Source organism: Astatotilapia calliptera, chromosome 13 (assembly GCF_964374335.1).
Source record: "Astatotilapia calliptera chromosome 13, fAstCal68.1, whole genome shotgun sequence".
Lineage (NCBI taxonomy): Eukaryota > Metazoa > Chordata > Actinopteri > Cichliformes > Cichlidae > Astatotilapia > Astatotilapia calliptera.
The window spans coordinates 11,539,285-11,563,506 of record NC_137434.1 but is presented as its reverse complement, the minus strand read 5'-3'; the positions used below and the strand labels follow the sequence as shown (position 1 = coordinate 11,563,506).

The 24,222-nt window shown below is 43.4% G+C and overlaps 2 protein-coding genes across 19 annotated transcripts in view; both read right to left on the bottom strand.

The window, feature by feature from the left end:
* Window positions 1-5,732, bottom strand: part of tacc2 (transforming, acidic coiled-coil containing protein 2) — a 36,467-nt gene extending 30,735 nt beyond the window's left edge. For 5 of the 16 annotated variants that reach the window (XM_080288223.1, XM_080288228.1, XM_080288226.1 and 2 more), the window contains exon 1: window positions 6-5,729. In XM_080288223.1, coding sequence (XP_080144349.1) covers window positions 6-5,587 — 5,582 coding nt within the window. In that variant the 5' untranslated portion in view covers window positions 5,588-5,729. Of the gene's footprint in view, window positions 1-5 lie in introns of all 16 variants that reach the window. The other 11 variants (XM_080288227.1, XM_080288229.1, XM_080288231.1 and 8 more) reach the window with 7 other exon arrangements.
* A 12,704-nt stretch (window positions 5,733-18,436) lies between these two features.
* On the bottom strand, window positions 18,437-24,222 carry nsmce4a (NSE4A component of SMC5/6 complex). 3 transcript variants are annotated; one of them, XM_026191052.2, is made up of 11 exons: window positions 24,064-24,222; window positions 23,196-23,447; window positions 23,011-23,091; window positions 22,793-22,923; window positions 21,753-21,898; window positions 20,282-20,381; window positions 19,315-19,405; window positions 19,129-19,223; window positions 18,995-19,043; window positions 18,812-18,897; window positions 18,437-18,700 (listed from the first exon to the last, which is right to left on the bottom strand). In XM_026191052.2, the coding sequence occupies exons 1-11, from the start codon at window positions 24,179-24,181 to the stop codon at window positions 18,635-18,637; spliced, it is 1,215 nt and encodes a 404-aa protein (XP_026046837.1). In that variant the 5' UTR covers window positions 24,182-24,222; the 3' UTR covers window positions 18,437-18,634. The 3 variants fall into 3 exon arrangements, with proteins under 3 accessions (XP_026046837.1, XP_026046840.1, XP_080144364.1); XM_026191055.2 differs by having other exon boundaries at window positions 23,196-23,422; window positions 24,064-24,204; XM_080288238.1 differs by lacking the exon at window positions 24,064-24,222 and adding an exon at window positions 23,508-23,999 and having other exon boundaries at window positions 23,196-23,422.

Genomic DNA, 24,222 nt, shown 5'->3' with positions numbered 1-24,222 from the left:
TTTACCTTAAGGCATCCACTTGGTTCACTTGTTCGCTTTGAGAATGGGATGCAGCTTCCCTGAGCGCTTTTATCCAGTTTGTGTCTGCTTCAGCAGCTTCTACTTGTTCAGCAGGAGGGCGGCGGGCTGGAGCTCTATCGAGTGATTCTGATTCGCACCGAGAGGCAGCAGCAGTGGGTTTAACCACAGTGTCATCTGGGGGCTTTGACAGTGGCACCACATCTTGTGGTTTCTCTGAGTGGGTAAGAGTTTCGAAATCTTCTAGGCATTTTGATGAAACAACAGATGGGCCTGTGTCCACGTCCGCAGTCATTTTTTCTGTTGCATCACTGTCACTTTCCCTTGCCTTACAAGGACCGGTGTTGCCATCAGAGTGACAAACAGCAACCTCCGTGCTAATCTGTGCCTCCCCACTTTGGGAGTTGCCTAAAACGGTGATTGATCCCGAGCCCATTTCTTTATCACTTCCTGCTAAATGCACAACCCCCTGCTTTCCCAAAGCCCCACCATCTATGACTTTTATCCAATTTTGTTCCTCACCCTGCTCGCTAACATTCCCTTCATCCAAGGCTTCTTTATCTTCCTTTGTCATCTCCTCAACATCAGGCCCTTTTATGGGTGTTTGTTCTATTGGGCTGTTTTGTGTGGCTGAGGTTTTATTGGGCCTTTGCAGCCCATGAGGCCTGGACACTGTATCCTGACTTTCACACGCAACGCTTTCACTACCGGTGCTTTTTAGAGCCACAGCAGCACTGAAATCCTCTCCTCCAGTTTCTGGATGCGCGGCAGGATCTGGCAGAGAGCTGCATGTGTGCATAGAAATTTCACCAGCCTGGTTTGTACTTGGTGAAAAATCTGCATGAATAGCATCACTAGCTGTGCTATCTTTAGTTAAAATGGGAATATGAAAAGATGAGCTTTCGTGTTCCTGTGAAACAGGCTCAACAGATACAACCAGATTCTCTGACAGCTCGGATTTTCTACTCTGCTCTTGACAGACAGCTGATAGATCACATTTTTGCTGATCTTTATCACTCAGATCACTCACAAACCCAGTGTCTGGCATTAAATCTCTACCTGACCCCTCTAACCCTGGGCTTTCATTCTCATCTGTCTCCTGACTTGTCTCACTTACATGAGAGTAACCCGCTGCTATCCCTGCATCAGGTGAAGCATTTCTCCCATCAATTTCATTTGAATCAAGGGAAGATGGCAACCTATGAACCTCTAGTGAAGCATCCTCGCCTTTCACTGACTTTATCACTCCTTCATTGCTCATGCTGGCATCACCTGCTAACTCATCCTTGCTTCCTGACTGACAAATATCCCCAGCAGAGCTGTCTCTTTCCTCTGTGGCTCCTTTTACTCCCTTAACCAGTGTCTGGGTCTGATCGTTAGCCTTTTCTCCCCCCTCTAGACAGCCACCTGACATTGCCTCTGTGGGATGTCTGGATCCCAGATACTGTTGATGGTGCTCCTGTTGCTGAGCAAAACAATTTGGATCTGGTGTGGACTGTGATTGGCCAAGAGCTGCACCCAAATCTGGTGCAGAGTCAGAGCTGCATTCCAGCGCTGCTGTCGGAATTTGGCGCAAACTGGAATCATAAACAGTCAGAGGTTCGCTACTAGACTCTAAGTCAGCACGCAGCACGTCCTCGGATGATCCCGGAAATCTGCTGGGAGATGAGGAACAAGTTTCAGTCTCGCTTTTGGATTCAAAAGTGTTCTTTATTTCTTTTTCCTTCTTCACATCCTTTAATGACAATTCACTCTTTTGTCCCATATATGCGTGTGGTGGCTGCAGGGCTCCAATTTCTTCTATAGTCTCTTTATCTGCTTCATTATTCTGTTGTGGCATTGTGCCTGTCTTTCCTGTCTGTTGCTTGCTGCTGTCTGCTGCTTCCATTTGATTATCCATTGCTGCCTCTTTAGCTTGTTTCTTTTGCTCTTCAAACAACATGGCGGTCTGATCTCCCATTGTGTGGTTTTCTTTCACATTGTCCCCTTTAATTGTATCATAAACCTCGTTGGCGGGCAGGTCGGAGTTAAATGGGCAGCTGACATTTGTGATGTCATCCCTAATGGAGGCTTCACAAATAATAGGTTTAATGCCAGCAGAGTCTGGCACTGTTTGAGATAGAGGAATTACATTAGCAGGTTTATTTCTTGTCACTGCATCGCTGGGAGGCTGAGGTGGAATCGGATTTTCCTCTTGTGATAACTGACTATTTACATTACTGGTAGCAGCAGACTCTTTAGTATCAAAATTTAAATTCTCCAATTTTGGCAAGACCTCATTAGCGTTAACATAGACATCGCCGATCTCAGCATGCTGTGCTAATGAAGTGTGTGTCACTTCTCGGCTCTTATGGGCATCCACCTCTCTGGAGTCACTGCTGCTGTCACCATCAGCACTGCAGTTATATGCCTTTTCAGAGACAGATGCATCAGAGTCGGTAACGAACTCTAGGTGACTCAACATTGGGCCAGGAGGCTGCAGCTCAAAAGCAGGATTACTGACACACTGCCCGATAAACGTGCTTGACTCGTCAGACGCCGTCACTTCTGAAGTCACCCACGCGTCCTTTGTGGGATCGGCAGAGCCGGTGGGGGACTTGGGCCCTTCCCCAGCCTTCGTAATATCTGGGTTAACTGGCTCGTTAGGAGGTTTTTCACCTAATTGCATAACAGGCTGATCAGCTGGGTCACAATGTTTCATCTGCAGAGGAGCTGCGCAAGTCAAGGTCACAGGTTCAGATGTTGAACTTGTGGCAACACCACTTAAAGGTGCACAGTTATGCTGGTTCCCTTTGTTTTCTTCAAGAATGACAGGAGTAGCACTTAAAGGTGATTCCTGAGGCTGGTCAATGTCAGCTGTACCTTTAGACTCTGCCACCACCTTCTTAATCTCCTCCTCCTCCTTGGGCAAACACACAATTGCAGCATCTTTCTGTGTCTCCGCCTCTGCCTTTGCTGTGACCAGTTCAAATGTCAGATGATTTGACTCAGAGATGGCACTTCCTGGTGGTTGTAAAACATCAAAGCACCCTTTATTACCAGTCTGAGTCTCCTCAGCAGGACGTGGAAGCTGTTGTGAGCTGTTCACCGACTGTGAATCTACAGTGTTTGTCTTCAAACTGTCACTATGTGATTGATCTGTGGCAATGTTCTCCTTTGTTTCTTTAGTCCTCGTGTCCCCTTTAGCCAAACAGACATCTTTCTGTGCCTCTGAAAACGCAGCTGCTTCATCCTTGGTAGGAGCTGGATTCATAGGGATGTCTGGCTTCTTTGAGTTGAGAAAGTCTGTGAAAGTATAGCTGGCCTCAAAAACAGGATGACGCAACTGCTCGTGAACAGTCAGCGGGGGTAAAGACGCACAGTCCAGGGCTGGCACCGGCATGGTCTTGAGATCCACGGAGGAACTGCCCATTTCCTTCTCTGCATCCATGAAGTGAACTCTGTTACCTCCACTCCTGCCACATAGATACACACCGACTTCAGACATAGCGGTGCTACCACTGTTGCTCTGGCTATAGGCTTCGACTTGAAGCTTGGCTGCACTTTCAACTGTCTCTGCTTCTGTTGTGCTACTAGGCTGAACCTGTTGATTGTTGCTCGCTTGTTGCTTAACTGGGATTTGCTCTGAAGTGATCAAATGCTGGCGTGAGGTTAAAGACGGGAAGACTCGACTGTAGTTTGTCTCTGTGACGGATGACTCCTCGAAAGTGCGTCCCAGAGCCAGCCCTTCCTCTGACACTAACTTCTGATCGAGATCGGCCCGTCTGCCTCCGCTTGTTTTACTGTAGCTCTGCTCAGCGTCAAGGAGGAGAGGTGAAATTGTTGCGCCACGGTGCTCCCGGCGGGGTCGACAGAGACGCTCCTCTTCGGTGCAGATGCTCTCAGTGATGGTAGCGATCGACTCCCTCCAGCTCTGTGATTTCAGCTGTGACTCGGCAACATCGGTGGGCGGACACCTTTCAGTCTGAGCAGATGACAGCCCACTAGCAGAGCCTTCTGGCTGGCTGAATGAACTGTGCTCTCTCACCAGCCCTCCTTTCTCTACCACCTCCTCTCCTCCTCCCTCTCCTTCTCTCTTTGATCCCGCAGCAATGTGATCCTGACAATCAGAACCAGTAAGTAGCCCAAGGGGAGAAGTATTGATAAAAGCCTCTAAGCACTGTGGCTCCTTTTCTGCATCTCCCTCTTCGGCCGGTGACAGCTCTCTGCGCGAACTCCGAGCGGTCGCCTCTCTCGGTGCCTTGATTTCGCTCTCGGCCGAGTTGTGTGGCATTTTGCTGGTGCAGCTTTCCTCAGCTGCAGCCGGTCCCTCTTTGGCTGACAATGCAAGTGAGCATTTTGCCTGGGAACAGATTAACGCGAGCCGAGAAGGGCTGCCCAGGACTTCGTCCCTCTCTCCGTCTGCAGAAATGAGGCACTTTTCTGTCCCTCTCTCCTCTACTCCTTCCTCACTCTCTGCAACTGCTCTAGCAGCTACTCTCTCCACTAAATCACACCTCACGCTTTCTCCCTCTCCCTCGCTTTCTATCACTTCTGGCAGTGTGGGTGTTGTCAGTGGCAACGCAGTAACCACCGCTAAAGCCTCTTCAAGGACGCTCTCCATGCAACTCTCTCCCACACAAGTTCGGCTGTTGGAGAGTGGGACGTGATTCTCGGGTGTGAGTATTTTTGCTTCTGTAACTGAAGCCTGGCACGTTTGTGTATCTGATCTCTTATCACTAGAAGCAGCTTGATTGATCGCTGTATTTTGGACATGTGTCACGGGTATATTTTGGTTGCTGGTTTCACCTCCGGTTACATGTTGCCCCCACTGCAGGCTTTCATTGGAGCTTTTATTTATGCTGCTTAGGGGATCATTATGGTTGTCTGATTGATGAGGCTTCTGCAAAAGAGCCCGCATGGGTGCAGGTGAACAGGCTGAGGGAGTAAGATGATCCTGACTGCTATGAGGAGATGATAGTAGGGAGCTGGATGTGGGTTTTCCTTCAAGCTGCTCCTTGTAATCAAGCCTGTTGTCAGGGTGTTGCCCACAAATCACAGGACCTGAAGGTGAATCGGTGGGATTTCCAGCATTTATGACTTCATTTTCAGATTGCACTGCTGTGCGTGCCTCCTGCCCAGTTTCTGGGCTTTTCTCCATCTTTTTCTTTTTCCTGTGTCTCTTTTTCTTTGCCTCTTTGTTCTGGGCGGCCTGTTTATCACCAGCTGAACTCTGCTTGTATGGGTCTGATTCCTGCTCCACAGTGTGCTTGCCTGCTCCTGTCTGTCCTTTTGATTGCAGCTCTGGTAATGCGTCTCTATCCCTTAAACGAGGGCTACGCTCTGATGTTTCCATAGCTGAATTACCTACCTTTGTTTCAAAACAAACACCAGCACTGAAATCATCACTTAGATTTTCTTCTTTGTCTGTCTTTGCCTCCGTGTCTTTCTTCCTAATCACTACATCAGAGTCTACAGTGCTACTCCCCCCCACAGATGCACTGGAATTAGCATTTCCCTGTCTTAGATCGTTTGTATGATCACTAAACACAGCCTGTTTTGGTTGTTCTCCAGCTGAATATGTTGGCATTTCTAATTGTATTTGCGTGGGTGCTTCCTTCTCTTCATCTGTCTTAATTTCTTTTTCTGCTTTCAGGTTTTCAGTCTCTGCTGTCCCATCATTATTCACAGTGCCTAGTATGTAATCCCTAAAACTAAACACAACTGTATCCTTCTGACTGTCTGCTGTCTCACTGTTTCCATGTGCATTCCTGTTTCCATGGCCCCCGTTGCTATGTCCTAGCTGGACAACGATTGGAGGTGGAGACGATGACTCACTGGACTTGTTAGCCATCACTTTTCCGGTTGTATTCCCTTCATTGCACCACGTCCCGGGCTCGGGGCTGCAAGGCTGAGTGGGAGTGACTATGCCCAGTGACACCAGTTGTTCTTCACATTCTTGGAAGGCCTCTTGGAGTTCCCGGTCTAAGAATGTGGATGGGGAAGGGGCCAGGGGTCTGTTACCCGGGTAAGGTGTGGCAGCAGGCTGAGTTAAGAGCTGGACATCTGCGACAAGTGGGTCGCAGCCGTGAGGCCTGAGGCAAGGGTAGGGTGACAGAGTTAGGAGTACACAGAAACAGCTGCCCAGTAGAAGGCCATGCTCTGACACAGCACTCTGTGACATGCACAGATGACACACAACTGCACCCGGGATGCCTTTTCTAAGATACAGATTCTCTTACAAGAAATAATATCAGCCGTTTATAAGAATACAAGACGGTTGTTAATGGACATGCACTCCAAAATTCATTGCAGTAAGTAGCATTTGTGCAGTTTTACTCACCTATTTCAAACCCTGCTGCAACACGCCTTCAGCATCTCAGTTTTTTGGTATGATTTTCTTATTTTCAGTGTGTATCAAAAGCTTAAAAGCCTAGCGAAATTTATCATCTAATTAAAATGATTTAATTTCTTATTGGAACTATAAATTATTTACTGTAGTCTCATCATACATTAGTTTGATTATATATAATGAGAAATAGTGTCAAGTCATTCATCCTGATTACAGTGATGGGTAGTTTCTGGGTTATTGGAAACAGTTTTATAGCCTAAATAATTTAGCATTCGTGCTACTTTAATGCCATTCATCTGCACCTGCTGAGTCACTGCTAAAACATTACCTGCATTAAAGGAAAATGAGGGACCATTTTAATCTTTCACGCTGTCTGACTACAGAGAATAACCATCATTATCAAGCTATAATCGTCATAGCATAGTCCGTTCAAGTTTCGTTATTTTAACGCATTCTTTTCTAAAGAAGTTCCGATAAAGCGAGTAGGAATATCACCGAGGATCACTACGAGGGATTGGTTAACACAGTCACACATGACTTCTGCATAAAGACTCTGCCAGATCCTTGTAAACACGGCGTCTGTCCTCACATGTTCACTTGGCAGTCTCTGCTAAAGGGTGGAGAAGCAAAACAGACTAAACTGTGTGCAGGTGTCCAGTTTTACTACGCAACAAAGCAGGAACTCTGCTTTTTCAAATGATTTGTCCTTTCTGAAGTTTTGATATTTCTAGTTATTCAAAGCTTTTCACTTGTTTTACCTGTACATTTTTACAAATTCACATCAAGCAATGATACTTATACTTCTGGTTGACAGAAGACATCAAAGCATCAGAAGAATTAGTGCATTTAACTTTAGATAAAAGCAGGCAACACTGACCACATCAGACCATGTTAAGGCGTGATTGCTGCAGAGCCACAGCAATCATACCCATCACGCTCGAGCATAAGTTAGAAACATTAGATCACCCTGCCAACTTCTTGTTCCTCTCCATGCTCCCTAATTTCACTCTTTATCACCACGCCTTCTGCTGACAGCACAGAGGACAGCCGTCTAGCCATCATCATGCTGAACCTATGAGGTACCTTGTATCTTGAAACAGCAATGGTTGACTGACTTCTATGTGATGCTGCAGACCCGCCAGCAGGGGGTTCACCTGTTCACATTTCCTGTCACCTGAGCTGGTTTTAGCTCTGCTAACACAAACCCACACACACATATGCAGACATATTCACACATGAAGCAAATCAACAACAGGTTTGCTTTCACTCTGACTAAATAAACTGTTACAAGTGTGTTTCCTCACAGCCATAAAAAAAAGTAATATTTAACGTATTATACAGTATTATTAGTGTATGCACATACTGGCCACTTTATTAGTTACTCCTTGCTAGTCTAGGTTGGACCCCTTTTCCCTTTATATGTAAAAAAATGTAACGATGAAGGAAATACATGGAAACTGCAGATGTTCCAGCTAACAGAGCATTCTGATCGGGTATATATTTAACTGTCTATTATTACACAGACAATTAAAGCTCTAAGGGCAAACTGAATCTACATTTAATATTTATTATGAGAAGTATTAGGAACAACTGACGGACAGTTCTGGCAATATAAGAAAATATGTTAACATGTCAGCTTATTTTGATATTTTCCCCAAACTTCTATCCTTTTTTTCGGAGATATATGTTTTCAGTATTGCTCACTTTAAACTAGAAAAAGAGAAACTTGAGAAAAACCAGAAAGTTATGACAAAAAAATATCCCAAACACACGAATCTGTTCAAGTCGTGAGAAGGAGAAAAAGGAAAATTCATTTTTCAGGCCTTTAAAATCACCTGCGGTACACAAAGCCAGCAAAAAAATGCGTGGGTAGTCATTTATGAGGCCTATTTGTCACTAATGGAAAAAGAAGAATACTTACTTTTATCGGCAAGTAGACAAAGAAACCAAACAATTGTAGCCGTTTACATTCCTCAGTACTAAAGAGTCTTTCTAGAATGAGTCTTTCTTCATTTTGTGATCGTCACTGATGTTTATGATGACATTGACAAAACTGCCAGGTTTAATCTTGCACTATCAATTCTGCCACCAGCACTAAGAATCAGCTCTGTCTCAATGATTTTTTGCCACTTGTAGCAGCAAATCAAACCTGATAATCCTCATCTGATTATGCATGATAAAGCCAAAAACAAATTGCCAGAGCATTACCTCAATTCTTAAGTCAGAGTAGTTAAAAGGACCTCTGTAAATCGGCATAACTTGGAACCATCCCAAAATGGTTGTGGTGTTACAAGTACAGTCTGTGTTTGGGCGCAGATCTGTTATGTAACGCCACCAGATGTCACCAATTATATAAAAGATTCAATTTAAGGGGGAAGATTTTGTTTAGGGTGAGTGCAGGGCTTCAGGTTAGAGGAGTAGTGATTATGGTTAGAGTTGGAGTAAGTATCCAGGAAGTTATGTCTTCTGAAGTGTAAAAGTCTGTGTGTATGTGTGTGTAACCCCTCCACTTACCCCAGTGAGGACTCCCAGATGTTGAGCTCGCTGCTGAAATCTAAACTGGGCAGCAGGTCGTGAGGAAACTCAAGCTCCTCCTTGTCCTCCTGGTCTGCGGCCGTGCCTCGGCTCTCCTCCACCCCGGTGATGACTGGGATGTCTGGCAGCACGGGCTGAGACAGCAGGCTGTGCTGGCTGGTGGAAACCTCGGTCAGTAGCGCTCCGTCGTCCCTCTGGGTCGAACTCTCGGCTCGAGCTTCAGCCTGCAGGAACGGTGAAGGATACCAGTGAGCTACACGAGGGAGTCTGCCACACAACACACACACACACACACGTGTATACTTAAGCAAGTGTGATCATGTCGCGGGCAAACACGGGAACACCCACAAATTAATGCTCAAAGCCAGACATCACATGAGCAGATAACTCCACCCATGTGTTTGTTTGTTATAATGTAAAGGCCACACTGGCTGAACTACGTCCTTCCACTCAGACGTCTTATCTGATACGTCTCTCAACGTGCTTTTCTTATGCTATTAAAAGATTATTTCCAGTATTAAATCCTAGCATTTATCCCGGCTCACTGCAGTTTAATCTCTGCAGCTTTGTTTACACCCCACATTTGAGCATGTCCTCTGAATGGGACAAAAAACAACTAATGAATTGAAAAATATTGTCATCAGAAGTACTTTCCACCTCACAAACACCTCTGAGGAAATACAAATGTATTTTTTCCCAAGGTGTTGAAATAATAATCATTAAAGCCAAACCAGTTTTGCTGGATGGTGACAAGCATAATTAAGCAGCACAGACAAGAGCAGGTATTTTGGATGATATCTTCTGCTTCAGATGTGTCTTTATCTGAGCCAATCATTTTTCCAAGCAACCTGAAATACAGTAAATGAAATAATCTGAACTCTCATCTGCTTTTTATTTCCTGATTGTTCAACAGTCAGTTGGAAAGGATATAGCCACAGCCACAGCACTCGCTATGAGGACAATAACAGCCTCACGGTGCACAACACTCAGCTAAGCTGCAATGCAATAGAGCTGGGGTGCTCTTGTCTGTGGATGGAGGTGGAGAGTCGGAGGTTATTTTTCTTATTTCTTTTCATTTGTTTCGCGTGTCCAGATTTAGAGATCTAACACAGCCCTGCCTGTTATATTTAGTGTTTCCTTTTTTACACAGAGATCCTGATTTTAGCCAGTGAGTTGATTTCACGTGTGAGTATGGATACAGCCACACAGTGGTAATGATATCCTTTGAGGATCTGCTGAGATTCAGTATTAAAGCACATTGATTATTTATGAATCACTCATAGCTGGCGTGCAGTCATTGCAAGCAGAAACGAAGGTTAAATCAATTCAATGCAGCACTTACACGAGAGCAAGTTTGACCTTATATACACTTGCTTTAGCGTCTTCACTCATATGATGTGATTACAGTAATGCTGCAAACTATTTCAAGCCAGAAACAAAAAAATATATTCAAGACCGACTAGAAAAACACCAACTTACGCTGGAGCTTCGCTTTAGCGCTGTATTTCCTTAATGTGGAAACTGGAGACACATTAACAAATAAATTTGGGCTGCAGGCTCTGAGTCACTGGCCTCACCTGTGTGACCACAAAGAGCCTCCTTTGTGGGACATGTTAAGCACAGAATGTGCTTGCATGAACACACGCAAAAATTGTGTGCTAGACTTTTAAAAGACATTTGCACAAGAATGGTGTCATGCCGTCTTAGTTTATTTTTAAATGTTCTAATTTAGATTCTTTTTTTTCTCGTTGTAGCAAGAAACCCAGCTACACAACTGGCTGCAGAAGAGAAGATAAAACATTAAAAGAAACCGGATGCAAAAAAAAAAGGCCTGCTGCAGGTATGAGTGTCACTCTGAATGTCTGTGATCTCCCTGCTGCTCCTATTTTCTGGATTAATGTTATATAATCAGGTGTTAAAACAGTTCCTTCACTCCTTAACAGTGATGCACGCTGGGATCAGCACAGTCATGAGAAAACTGTATGTTGCCATGTGTCGAGTTTCCTGTTTCCTGCCTGTCATGCAAAAGACAGAAAACATACAACCCGTACCTTTTCTCAAATGAGAGAATGACGAGGAAAAGCACGCCAAAGTTTACAGCAAACACTCATTCAACATTTCTTAAAAGGTCAAGAAGGTGGAAAATCACACCTGCTCTTTGTTTGTTCGATCCCTACGCAGAAAGCACCTTTTGTTAATATTTAACCCACAGGAACTAAACGAAAAGCCACAGTGAGAGACAGCGAGGCTGACTGGCTATTACTGCCTGTGCAGCAAATACTCTCTATTCAAAACGTCAATGCTCGAGCCCTGAAAAAAAGCCTTAATGCTTCACACATGACTGCTGTAAACATGAAAGAGGAGTGCTGAAGAAGGAACAGGTCCCCTCTTCACCCACAGACACACAAAACCGACTCAACATATCCACTCCATCCACCCTCCTGTATAAAACACACCTTTGATTGCACGTCCTACGAGCTTTATCTCATTTCATCTCTCTTGCACTTACCCAGCAGTGTGCTCCACTGTCCTGAAGGTGACTCTACAGTGCAGTGCAGCTTCTCTGCTACCCTTATACTATGCTCACACTGTGCAGGCAGGCTCTGCAGGGCTCTGTGTTTTGAAGGAGGGCAGTCGAGAACACAAACATGCTGCAACACATGCTGCTGACGCTCCCGCTCCTCCTCTCCTGTACTTCCTTCTCCTCCTCTCCACAGCCCTGTCCTCTTTGTAGAGTCACTGCCGCTCCCCCTTTAAATTTCCATGAGCCTCCTCTGTTTCTTCCAGTGTGTGTATGTGTGTGTGTGGTCTCTAGAAACACTACACTACCAAACCTGCTGCTGCTGCTGAGACTGACTAACTTGACTTGTGCTGGCCTCGTGGAAGTGCTGAGCATTCTCCTCCCCCTCTACTGTAAACTCTTTCCACTCAGCTCTCCTTCTGTCTCCTCCTCCTAGTCTAAGAACTTTCCCTCTTTTCTTTTCTTTCCTTCCCTATTCACCTCCTCCCCCTTTCTCTTGCTGCTGTGTCTTGTGGTTGGTAGCATTGACAGTGCCTCTGCAGGTGAATGCTGGGAATTGGGCCAAGAGTCAGGCCTGCAGTGACCCCCAAAGAGAGGATCAGGTTACGCTCTAGGAAGCTGTGGTTACACGTAAACGTGGGCATGTATGCCCTTTAGAGCCACAGCTCACCCCGCTGTCAATCAAGGGATGTCAATTCTGGATAAGAAACTTAACAACGGCTCCATAAGAAGCCGTCTCACGGATAAACTATTCCACAGAAGGCAAAACAAGAATTTAATAAAAACTCAATCAACAGACTCATTTTAAAACTCTGACTGACATAAGACTAGAGTTTAATAATAATGAAAATATAAAAATAACAACCAAGAAGAATCTGATTTGGCCTAATTTTATAAAACAAAAATTACTAATTGTGCTGTAATGTTATTTTGTGTATAGCCACATTTCTTATGCAAAGCAGAATTATGAAACCACGCCTCAAATTATCGTGAACAAATTGAAATTTTATATCAAATCTTTAAAATGATAAATGCTATGATATTCTTGCTTTTCTTTTTTCATTTTCTCTGTCTTTTTCATCTAATATTACACTCTATTGAAAACATGTTAAATAATGTTTATATGCATAAACGTTCATTTCATTGTTCATTGCACATCACACAATAATAGTTGAGTAGTTTAAAAAAAACTTATGAATGTGCACCACAATTTCTTCCTGCATTGACCGCAGCTTCCTGCTTTAAATATGACCTTTCGATGAGGTTCACGTGCGTCATCACCACATGATTAAACATACTGATATGACAGTTCACTGTTTTTAAAGGTTTTACCATGAAAAAAAAAAAACAACTTTCACCTTTCACATGGCATGAATGGGTTATGGTGACTTGATCATGATGAAAGTTGCTACGAACAGGCACAGTTTGAGTGGTAATACCCCACCCCAAAACAAAAAAAAACAAAAAAGCAAAAACAAGAACAAAAGCCACAGCCATCCGTTCCTGTGAGCACTACAAATATCGTACCCACACACAAGCTAATATTATCAAAGTGGCAGTCACACGTATACACACACACATTGTACCTGCACGGAGTCATTTTGACTTTCCTTAGGTGGCAACAGAACAACATTTTCTGCAGCGCCCTCTTCTGGCTGTAACGAGGGAATGAAATGGTTCACAAAGAGATTTTTAAAGGAACAACTTTACATTAGATAGAAGCAGTTGCATGCAGAGTGCACTGAAAACAACTCGCCACTATTTTTTTTAAGAGGAGTAGCATGTTAAGCTCAGTCAGTCTGTGAGTACTTAGTGCTGGAGCATATAGCTCATGAGTCAAATGTTTAAATTAATCCTATTAGGTTAATCCAGAATTCCACTTCTGAAGTCCTTCAGTCACATTTTAAATTCCCGTTTTTCTATAGGTGTCCTTCTTCTGGTATGTTTGTCTTTGTTATTAGAAGTGCACAACAGCAACATTGCAATAATGAGACACGCAACGGCCTTCTAAACATCATAAAGGCATGAATTATTATTAGGGTGTGTAGCAATGGGCATAGATTAAGACACATGCTGTGAGTCATTAAATAACACATCTGATCTTTATCGTTATCGCAGCTTTACGAGGGTAAATCACAAAATAAGACAAGCCATGTTATCTTATCTAAATGCTCATTAGACAAGCCTCAGCATTTAAAGCCCGTGTATTTCACCGAAGCAAAAAGTTAGTAATCATGCGACTGTGTTAGTTAAAAGAGCTCAAGGTGTGCATAGCAGCAAGTAGAGATCCTAGCTATCCAACGTCTGCAAGCTTGCCCTTACCAATGTCTCAGTCGTGCTGCTCTCGTTCCCCATGGCTTACCCAGCTGCAGGGCCACAACTGCCCAGAGCAACAGCCTCTCACATCAGCTGGCTGTAAGAAACTAGCAACAGAGACACCATCAGCGTACAGCAAGGTCAACAAGGAGACCTGGAGTCTGAACGGCCGTCCCTCAGTAGTCACAGACTCCTGCGTCACAGGATTAAAAGTCTTTGGTATGAGGTTAAACTTCTGTGGAGTGAGGGGGAATTGTAAGTGTGTGTTGTTTTAGAGATTAGGGACGTCTGATGCAAGAACCTTACACCAAGACCAAAGTGCAGGTTTCAAGTCTGCTGATGTGGCCTTAAATGTGGGAAAGCTGGAGCTTCGTTGGTAGAAGGACAGTTGAATTATTTTTTTTAATTGTTCTAAACATGAAATGTGTATTAGTTAGATTAATCTCCAGCTGCAGTAACTTTGTATAACCTCGTGTCTAAAAGACATGAAACAAACGGACTCCCAGCATCAGAGCATCCATGCATCAGCACATTGGAGGATACATCAGATGCAGAAATATTCTCTCACAATCATCTCCCTGTCTCGTGAGGATACTTTTGTGTTGTCTGTAATGCAGCTGAGCCGTGAAAGGGAAAGGCCCGTTAATACATTCCCTGTATGACTGCAGGGACTGCGTGGTAGCTCTGTTTAGTCAGAAAGCACTGACCTGAATATGCAAGACTTTATAAATAGATATTTGCCCTGTTCACTGCTGTTGACGTTTATTACAGTCTTATGCACAATTTTGTCACACAAACTAGATTTCCAAAAGAACGCAGAGGCCGTATAGTCCATCCGTGCAGTCAAAGCATGGCCTGAAATCATTTTTTGTCTCACATTTTTACATTAAAACAAAAGACAAAATGGACATCCTATCCTCACATATTAAATCACACCTATTCTGTGCTGCGGCAGCTTATCGGCCCTGCTCGCCTGCTTGCTATTTGTGTGATTGGGGTGTAATTTCAGCCCCTATAGTGACACGTGTGCACTTTAAGTGGCAGCAGTGTTTCGGGGCTTTTTGGCAGCCCAGAAAGCACTGAGGGGAAATCATGTGATTAGGCTGTTGCCAGGTCTCTTCTCACCTCATCACGGCCTGACCATCACTCAACGTGAGTAATCTTTTAAGTTCACGGGTTTGGCTCAGAGCCATGAATGTCTTTGGTCAGACAAATATGAGTTTGTCCATCAGCGGGTAAACAAACCGCCAAACTAAACAACACAACACGTAATTTCTCAGAACTTTGCAAAGCATTGATGTGCATATAAAGTTGATACATTTGTGATTAAACCCATATTCACCATCACACCACCAGTAACCGTAAACACTCACACTTAATCGAATACAGTCACACTAATCTCAGTACAGGTTTTAACAATGTCACCGTAATATAATCCAAAGTTTTAACACAGCTGCAACTCACCAAAAAACTACTCACCACGCCAAACAAAAGTCTTTTTTCTGCTACAGTGTGTGCCCCCCAGCTTTGACAAACCCCTCCAACCTGTGTTTACTGTCAGACTCAAGGCCAGTGTTTCTGTCCTGTCTTCTGAGGAGCCCCGGTTCCTCTGTTGCTATTTTTTGCACTGGACGCAGGACAGGGACAGAAGTTGGGACAGGATCAAGGGAGGGAGGGAGGGGAGGAGACCGAACTGGAGCTGGGGAAGCCATGTCTGCTCAGGGAGTCAGTGGGCCGAGGGATTGTAAACAAAGACACACGTTATGGAGAGGAGGACGGCATGTCAGACCTCACTTGTCACATAAGAGGCTGCAGATGGCGTTAAAGTGTCCAAACCACCTGTAGCATCCTTTAATATCTACACCTTAACATCTACTGATCCCCTCGATTTCAGTCTGGTGGTCCTCTTTTAAGTCCAACACCTCCCTGTAGATTTCCCTGTGACTGACGTGTAAGGACAACACCAACACACTCACACAGCAACCTGACAGATGGGAAGAATAACAAACAGGAGCCCCAGTTACAGATTTGACAACAGAGAGGCTTTAAATGTTTTTTGGATCCTCTCATCTGCCATCTTCAAAGGCTATTTTCAGCCAAGCGCCCCAGTGTGTGCTGATAGCATCATCCCTATAAATAACAGTACACGCATTGTTCACCAAACACACTTGTTATAGATTTTCTTTATTTGTAGGCTATGGACTAAATGAATCTGCAGATGTAAACAATCCCTTCTCTTGTCAGTCTGTCTCCCATCTTTCCTCGACTACGATCAGCCTCACACTCTCACGTTTATACTCAGCTCCTCCTTTCCCTACTCCCTGATCTGTCTCTGCAGCTCCTTTTTTACTGCTGACATCGCCCCTCCTCCAACACTTGAATGCACCTTCCCTCTCACCGCTTTCTCCTCAGTAAAGACTCAGCACTTGACCAGTAAAACCTGCTATGGTTCTTCTCCCATGCTATCCCCTGCTCAGTCCCACAGACATGGATGCAATGCTGCAGCCAGTCTCTGACAGCCCCACAGTTTTCCGCCTCTCCTCTGTTTACCTTGCCGTGTGGGATTCCGATGCAGCTCCCCATCTTGTATTCCATGTCCTCCTCTGGTGAAGTGACTCTGGCACTACACGGCTGGCAAAGCACCTTTCTGCAGAACTGCATCGTTGTTAGTCAGACTCAGCATTGCCAAAGCAGGAAGATCTCTGCAGGAGCTACAGAGTGAGGGTGTGCACGCCTCTGTGTCTGTGTGAGTGTGTCCCTCAACGACTAATAAACGCTCTGCATTGCATTGCCCATGGTGTCCCTCTGACATATATTTTCAAGCCATTGTTATATAAAATCTACATTACATAAGGAGTCCAACCTAAATCAAATCAGAGTGAAAAAAGGGAGCCACTCTTTCCAGTCTTAATGCAGCCTCACTCTACATCAGTGCACAGGGTGAGCAGACTGAAGCACTGCTTTGGAGGGAAAAAAGCTCAGAGTGGGAGAGAGGAAGAGATGGGAGGCAGCACGAAGTGTGCCTGTCTCTTTAAAAGAACCAAGATGATGCTGGTACATCATCATGATGGGTATGTTTGATAGTATCAGTGCATTCAGCCAAATGAATTCGATCATACTGATATTCACTCAGCCAATATGGAATAACAAAGAAACCCAATAGCAAAACAGAATAAAGAACTTTTATCTTTTAGCTGTTTATCGATTTAGCTGTTTATTGTTTAACTCAACCTTTTTGTTACATTTTTGTAGCATAGTAACAGGGATATATCTATACCTGATGAGTTCCTGACATCTACAGAGAGGAGGTCAGAGGCTGCTCCCTGTTATGCTTCTGGAGGTATTTTGCAGGCATTGTTTGGGTCCCTTTTCTCCTTAGAAAGAGGCATAAAGGCAGATTCTACAAAGTTGTTTTGAGATATCACCTTTATCCTATGATGAATCATTCTTCTCCTGAAGGGAGTGGTCTCTTCTGTGATGAAAACCTCCTCTCCAAACTTGGAGGATCAATAGAAAAGCATTGTGTCTGGCCTGTTTTGGCCTGGGTTGTGTCTAATGTAGCATGACTTTCCACTGTAAGGAATCTAATTATACAAACAAGCAAAAAACAGACTGGTCTTGGACATACTGAAGCCTAAATTGTTCCCGGTGCCAGGCCAGGGCTTTGAATGGCTGCTTGTGCGTGAGTATGTGTATAAATACACTGTGAAGTGATATAGAACCTCTAAGGTTAAAAAATATGTAAGGGTAGGTTGGCCAAAACATCAGTATGCAGTCTAATATCACTAAGATAACATTTTGGCTCCTTAAAAATGAGCAACTCACAAAATTTCCAGTTGAGACAACCATGCATCATAAATACAGGCAGATAAAAGATTCTGACATGGTCCAGGGATCAGACCAGCTGCAGAAACCGGCACTCCAGTGATCACGCTTCATAGTAGGTTTACATGAAGAAAACCAGTGTAAAAAGAAACCTGACTTTCCCTTTCCCTTGATTCGCACAAGACTTAAGACTCCTATGTCATGGACAGACTAATCTGTCATAGGAAATTATGGGATATGAACAAAATATCAAAACAATCCTTACTGCAAACTTTCTTGCACTAACGATATACAGTTCTGTGAAAAATAAATTAGCTGCAAGTAGAACTGCTGTCAGCAGCAACTTAAAGCAATCACTATCTATGTGACTTCATCAGTCTTTCACATTGTTATGGAACAACTTTAGCCCATTTGTCTTTATGTTGCTTCACTTTATTGAGGTTTGCAGGCATTTGCACTGCTTTTTTTAAGGTCTCGCCACAGCATTTCAGTCATCTTGAGGTCTGGACTTTGACTCGATCATTGCCACACTTCCATTCTTCTCTTTTACAGCCTTTCTGTTGCATACTTGCTGCTTGCTTGGGATCATTGTCCTGTTACATTACCCATGTTGGTTAAATCTTAACTGTTGTACAGATGACCTCACAATGAAGTTCAAGGTCAACTGAGTAAATCCAAGGTACCCAAGCCATGTGTCTGCTAACCAAGCCAAAATAAAAATCTTCCACCACCATGGCGAGTTAGTGTGAGATGTTTGTGCTAATATCCGGTTTGATCATTGCCAGTCATGGAACCTTCATTTCTACCAATGTGTTATGTCAAAGCTCAGATTATCAGAAGCATATTATGTTAAGGCTTTTGTGTATCAATATTCAAGAGTTGCAATAAAATAATTTTAAAAAACTTTTATTCATTTCTTTTTTATTATTCAAACTTAAAACACAGTAAAAAATAAACAAATGTGCAATAGAACGATTATTATACATTGACCTCAACTGATAAAACTGTAACACATCACTTGAATTTTATTAATTAAAACGTTTAAGAACAATGTTTAGGTTTTTCAGTGGGGAAGATGGTGTAGTTTGTCAGTCATTCTGTGTGTTTGGAGGCCGAATAATTGAATCTTTGATGTCGAAGGCATCTATGAGCTCCTGAGAAGGACAAAGCAAACTTTACAATTAATATCACAGGCACAAAACAAAATCTTGATTGTAGCTACCGTGCTTTTAATTAATGTGCACTTCAGGCCAAAACCTGCTAACCTTCCATATCTTTGGGCTGATAGAGAGGATACACTGTTTACGGCTGGTGGAACCTCCGGCTTCCACCTCCCCCTCCTCTACAGGAGCTGAAACATGAAAACATTGTTTTATTTCATTATTTACCTCAAGGGATTTTCTATGCTATCCCCCAGTCAGAACAGTACAAGTGTCACATCATCTCACCTATACATGGCAATTTCTCTTCATCAAGATACATTCTTGCCAGTCCATCCTGAAACACAAATGAAACTGTCATGCCTGTTTATGGTCACCAGGAGGCACTGGAGTTCACTTTAAATCTTTAGTAAATTCCTTACTCTGATCAGAAAAGAAGTGTGAAAGATGTTCTCCACTGTCCGGGAAAAGGAGCTGGGGTCAATGACGAACTCGTAATATGATATTGGTGAGGTTGCTGTGATAGAAGGAGAGGGGAAAAAAGTACACGTGAGCAACTAATAGTTTACACAGCCATGCGATGTCTCTGAGGTCGACTTCAAACTCACGATCATCTTGGTAATAACTCTTCAGGTACCCCAGAATCCTTTCCACTTCTTTTTCTGTCGCTTCTTGTTGCGACTCTTCCATTTTCTTCAGCTAAAAGACATTTAATGACACACCGAATAAGTGGGATAGGTCCACAAAATTAAAAAAATTAATTTAAAAATCTGTTGATTTCATTTGTAAGAAATACAATTAGATAATAAAAAGTCAAGATATGCACTGAAAGATGAAGATTACAGTGAAGGGGCCTCTCTAACATGTAAGGGAAAGTTATTCCATAATTTAAAGCAGCGACAGAAAAGGCCCTGTCCCCCTAACATTCCTTGTGGATCTCAGTACTTCCAGGAGCAGCTGGTCAGCTGACTTGAGAGTGTGTAGGGGTGAAGAAGCTCAGAGAGGTACGGTGGGGTAAGATTGTGAAAAGATTAAAGTTGAACTTTAAAATATACGATCAGCCAGTAAGTAAGGCCAGGAGAGGGGTTATATGCTCTGTTTTACAAGTTCCTGTTAACATTCGTGCAGCCGCATTTTGAACCAGCTGCAGGCGCAAGAGTAGCGACTCACTGACTCCCACATAAAGAGAGTTGCAGTAATCCAGATGGGATGAAATAAAAGCATGGATCACTGTTTCAAAGTGCTGCATAGAAAGAAAAAAAATTGACTGTTGCCAATCGCCTTAAATGATGAAAACTAGACTTAACGACCGCTCTGATTTACCGTCTAATTTAACATCACTGTCCAACTTCAACTCAAGATCACTAATAATAGCTTTAAAATAAACTTCCAGGGGTTCCAAATCAACAGAAGAAGATTCACAGGGATCATTTGGTCCAAATACCAACATTGTGGTGGATAATGTGGCGAAACTTTGTGTATGTGTGGAAAATGGAAACAGGGACGGGGTGGCTACTACATTTATCTTAAACTACATGTAGGTAACAGCAGCCATGGAAGTATCATTTCAGTTACCTGAGTAGGCATTATCCTTTTGGCTTCTTTGCTGGGTGCTTTTCTTTGCCGTTCTATCCTTTGTTTTGGGGGAGGTGGTTCTGCATAGAACGAGCCCATCCTGCAAAGAACCAGAGGGATGAGAAATTTAAAAAAAAACCGAAAATCAGAAAACGTATCCACATAAAACCACTGTGTTATTCCATCTTATGCCATAATTTGACAATGCGCCTTCTGTTTAGAACTTCTCATATGTAAAATCCACAGGTGAGGTTGCGTTGATGACATTTTGCTCACATTGTTGAGAGTTGTCCACCATATTGGACATGACACCGCCACCAGGGAGGGAAAAATGTGTCTTCCCTGACTGATTGGTGAGTGGTAGGTTGAATCAGCCATAAAGAGGGTGCCACACCAAAAGCCTCCTTGTGATCATTTTAGTCCTGCAGATTGCTTTGTAGTTTCCATGGAAGACACCAACTTGTCTGCAAACACTCACCAACTAACTCCATCGCGGTAGTAAAAAAATGACCACTCGGAGAGTTGCTGGCAAGTGTCTACAGAAAAGCTTCCTGCATGCAATCTACAGGCAGCTGGAGCAATCTGCCAGTGAAAAACAATTAAAAGAAGGATATTTGTGCAGAACAGCAGACCTCTTTGTGTCCAATTTCACCATGTGACGGGCAGCAACCATTCACCAGCTGGTCAGGAAATACACATCTCTCTCCATCACGACTGCTGGTTGCCAGGGGGTTGCTGACTGTGTGACTGGGACCTTATTCACGTCATCGTACAGCATCAAATTCTCAAAATAGCATCACATGACTGCAAAAGCCAGAGTATGACTGAGTAAGCATTACCCTGCTGCAGTATAATTTTGGTGCCACATCATACCATCCATAATATACCAGCATAAATTTTTATGCGATATAAAAGTGTCGCAACCTGATGTGAGTGGTACAACAGTGTCATGCGTTTACATTTCCCAGCAGGCACAACAATGACACAATCCCAGACTGCATAAACAACAGCCAAGAAATTCCAACACCACAAAATACTTTGTAAAATATGCAAGAAATCTCCTCCTGTTAAAGGTAGAAACAACAAACTTGTTTTGCCATTTGAGACAAAAGTACAAAGTTGAGTATACCCAGGCTATGACAGCAAACGACACAACCTGGCATCACTCAAGCACTTATTTGCACTCCATGAGACAGGAGGAGCAAACGGTGGAAGAGAAAAAAAAATAAGAGAAAGGAAGGTTTTTAGGAAACGACAAAGAGCTGTTCAAGGACGCTTTGATTGCTGGCAGCAAATCTGGAACCACTTATTCTACTTTTATGGACTGGCAGAAGACCACGTGCGCTTGTCGAAAGAAAATTTCTGTGTTATTAATTTGCTTCTTCACAGAACATCAGTCTATTTTTAGTTGGCAGGCAAAGACCCTGGCACTGCAGTCCCAGCTAGTAAACAGACTTGCTAAATCACTCACATGTAGTGGAAAGAGGGTGCTGTCCTAAAGCAGCACTCTGCTCTCCTGGCCAATCGGTGCCAGGCGTCCTGTGGCAGGTAGCCATTAGCGGTGTTCTGCTGCTCGTCTTCATCATCTTCTAGTCGGTTCAGACCCATGAAAGACAACTGTAGAGAAACATAGACATGACCACTGCAGTATGTGATGCTTTGGAAGTTGTGTTAAAATCGCACATTTTCCTACATTTATTAGTATTTGTGTCTGTATAACTCACTTAAATGAGCAGGAAAAAAACTAGTACAAAGCTGCTATAGCTACCGCGTTATCATAAAGAAACATAGGGCTGTGCCATATGACTCATATCCCAATATAAGACATTTCTCATCCACCATTTTCTGTAAATTCTGTGAATCTCAAGCAACTCGACTTGTGTGAAGTGTTTTCACTTTTCAGTTGGAGTCAAGTGTTTGGGCAGTACATTAAACTATATATTTTTAGATACAAGTTGTAACGGCCACCATTTCCTTTGTATTTCTTACAAGCCGTGTGGCGGGTAAAAGCCTGTTCTAATGTTTGAGTTTAAGGTTTATTTTTTTGCTTCTCATCCGTAAACTCTCTCCATACTCTTTCTGCTGGTATTCTCTGTGCCTGCATCCACACGATGACCATCCAAACAATTAAGAAAATATTGCCATAAACAGTGTATTTTGTGATACCACAAAACAAATGATAGCGTATAATATGAAACGATAGATGTTTTCATTTCATCATCTGATATATTTCAATCATATCACACAGCCCTACAGACAGATATTTAACAATTCATGATTACTGGGGTTTGTCTGGCCATCATATGAGTCCACTAAACAAACTCCTGTCAGCTTTGTTTTGCCCTCCTTGCCTTTTTTTAACCATACATAACTTAAGGTAAAAGAAAAGCATGTGCAGCTCGAGTTACAAATCCAGACAGAAATACTGCAACTGTACAAAACTGCAAGGTCTGTATGGACCACTCGTGCAAGGTGACTGAAGGACAGACATGATACAGTAATCATACTCACGAGATGCTCAGCAAAAGCAGTGGGATCGAAAGCGGTTCCCTCGGAGAACAGCTGGCTGGCTTTCTCCTTCCCCAGGTCTGTAGCCACAACAAGGAGCTGTGCATCCAGGGCTGCTTCTCTCGCTTGTCGAACTGCCACCAAAACCCAACCAAAAAAATGTAAAGTATAAAGGATTGATCTGCTGGCATGTGTTATTCATTTACATGTATCAGACCTACCATCTTTAAAAAGTTTGTTTGCTTCCTCTAAAACCTCTGTTAGTTTGTTGTTTGAAGGGCTCAGCATATCTTCCCTGTTCTCTGAAAAACAAAACAAGAAGAAAAGCACATCAAGGATTTGTTTGTAATACATACAAATCAACAACTTTGGCCATCCCCAAACCTGCTGGCCTGTAGTCACTCACGTTGTACTGAGCTGATGAGGTCTCTGTATTTGCTCCTTATTTCTCTCCTCAGGCCCTGGTCATTGTCGTCGTCTTGCAGGTCGGCTGGGCCGATGTCACTGCCACCCTCGTCCCCGTCACTTTGCTGCTGGTCTGCTTTCCTTCGGCCCGCTGAGCCATTATGCCGGGGAGCTTCCTCGTCACCACCGCCTTTGGATCTCTTCATCTTCACTCTCGCACTAGTTCGGCTGTGTTTTGTGAAAGGGAAGCAGGCTGACGGAAATCAAACATAAACAAAGCGCGTTTCTATCGATGAACAGGACTAATTATTACCTTCTAAAACAAGTCTTGGAGACAGGGTACAGAAACGGTCTGTTTACGGCTTCGGTTGTCAAGATGCTCGATGTTTTATTGGTACATATACCTAACGTAGCCACACCGTTTTTCTCAAAGTTTAGCCAAAGACACATAAAAAATCAAGATAAAAATCCGCATACGCTAGTGCTTACATGTGGTAAACCCAGCCCAAATATAATATAAAATGCGGATTAGCAAATCTTACCATACAGTTGCTTTTTGAAAAAGACTACTATGTCATGTTAGCTTTAACAGGTCAGTTAACAAAACAGAACCCTCTCATGCCTGCATACGCGAACGCGGAAGTCCTGCAAAGTTATATATCTCGCGTTACTCGTGTACATCTTTGGTGTTCAACGTTAGCCGACGTTAGCTAGCAAAAGCAATAGCCGCTTAGCTTAGCTCAACTGTTGGACGTTTGACTGTCACGGCCAAATAACGTCTTGGTTAAAAGCAAATACACAGCCTGTTGTGAGTGTCACAAATCCACCCGTGCGCAGTTTTTTTTTTTATTATAATTGCTTCAACGTACCTGTGAGGCAAACGGACACAAGGAGCGCCAATTGGGTGTCAGCGAAATCGTCATGAAAGTCTAGACTTCTTCTTCTTCTAAATTTTATTGACGGTTGGTAAACAACTGAATGGCGCATTACCGCCACCAACTGGTATGAAGTGTGAACTGGAACGTCCC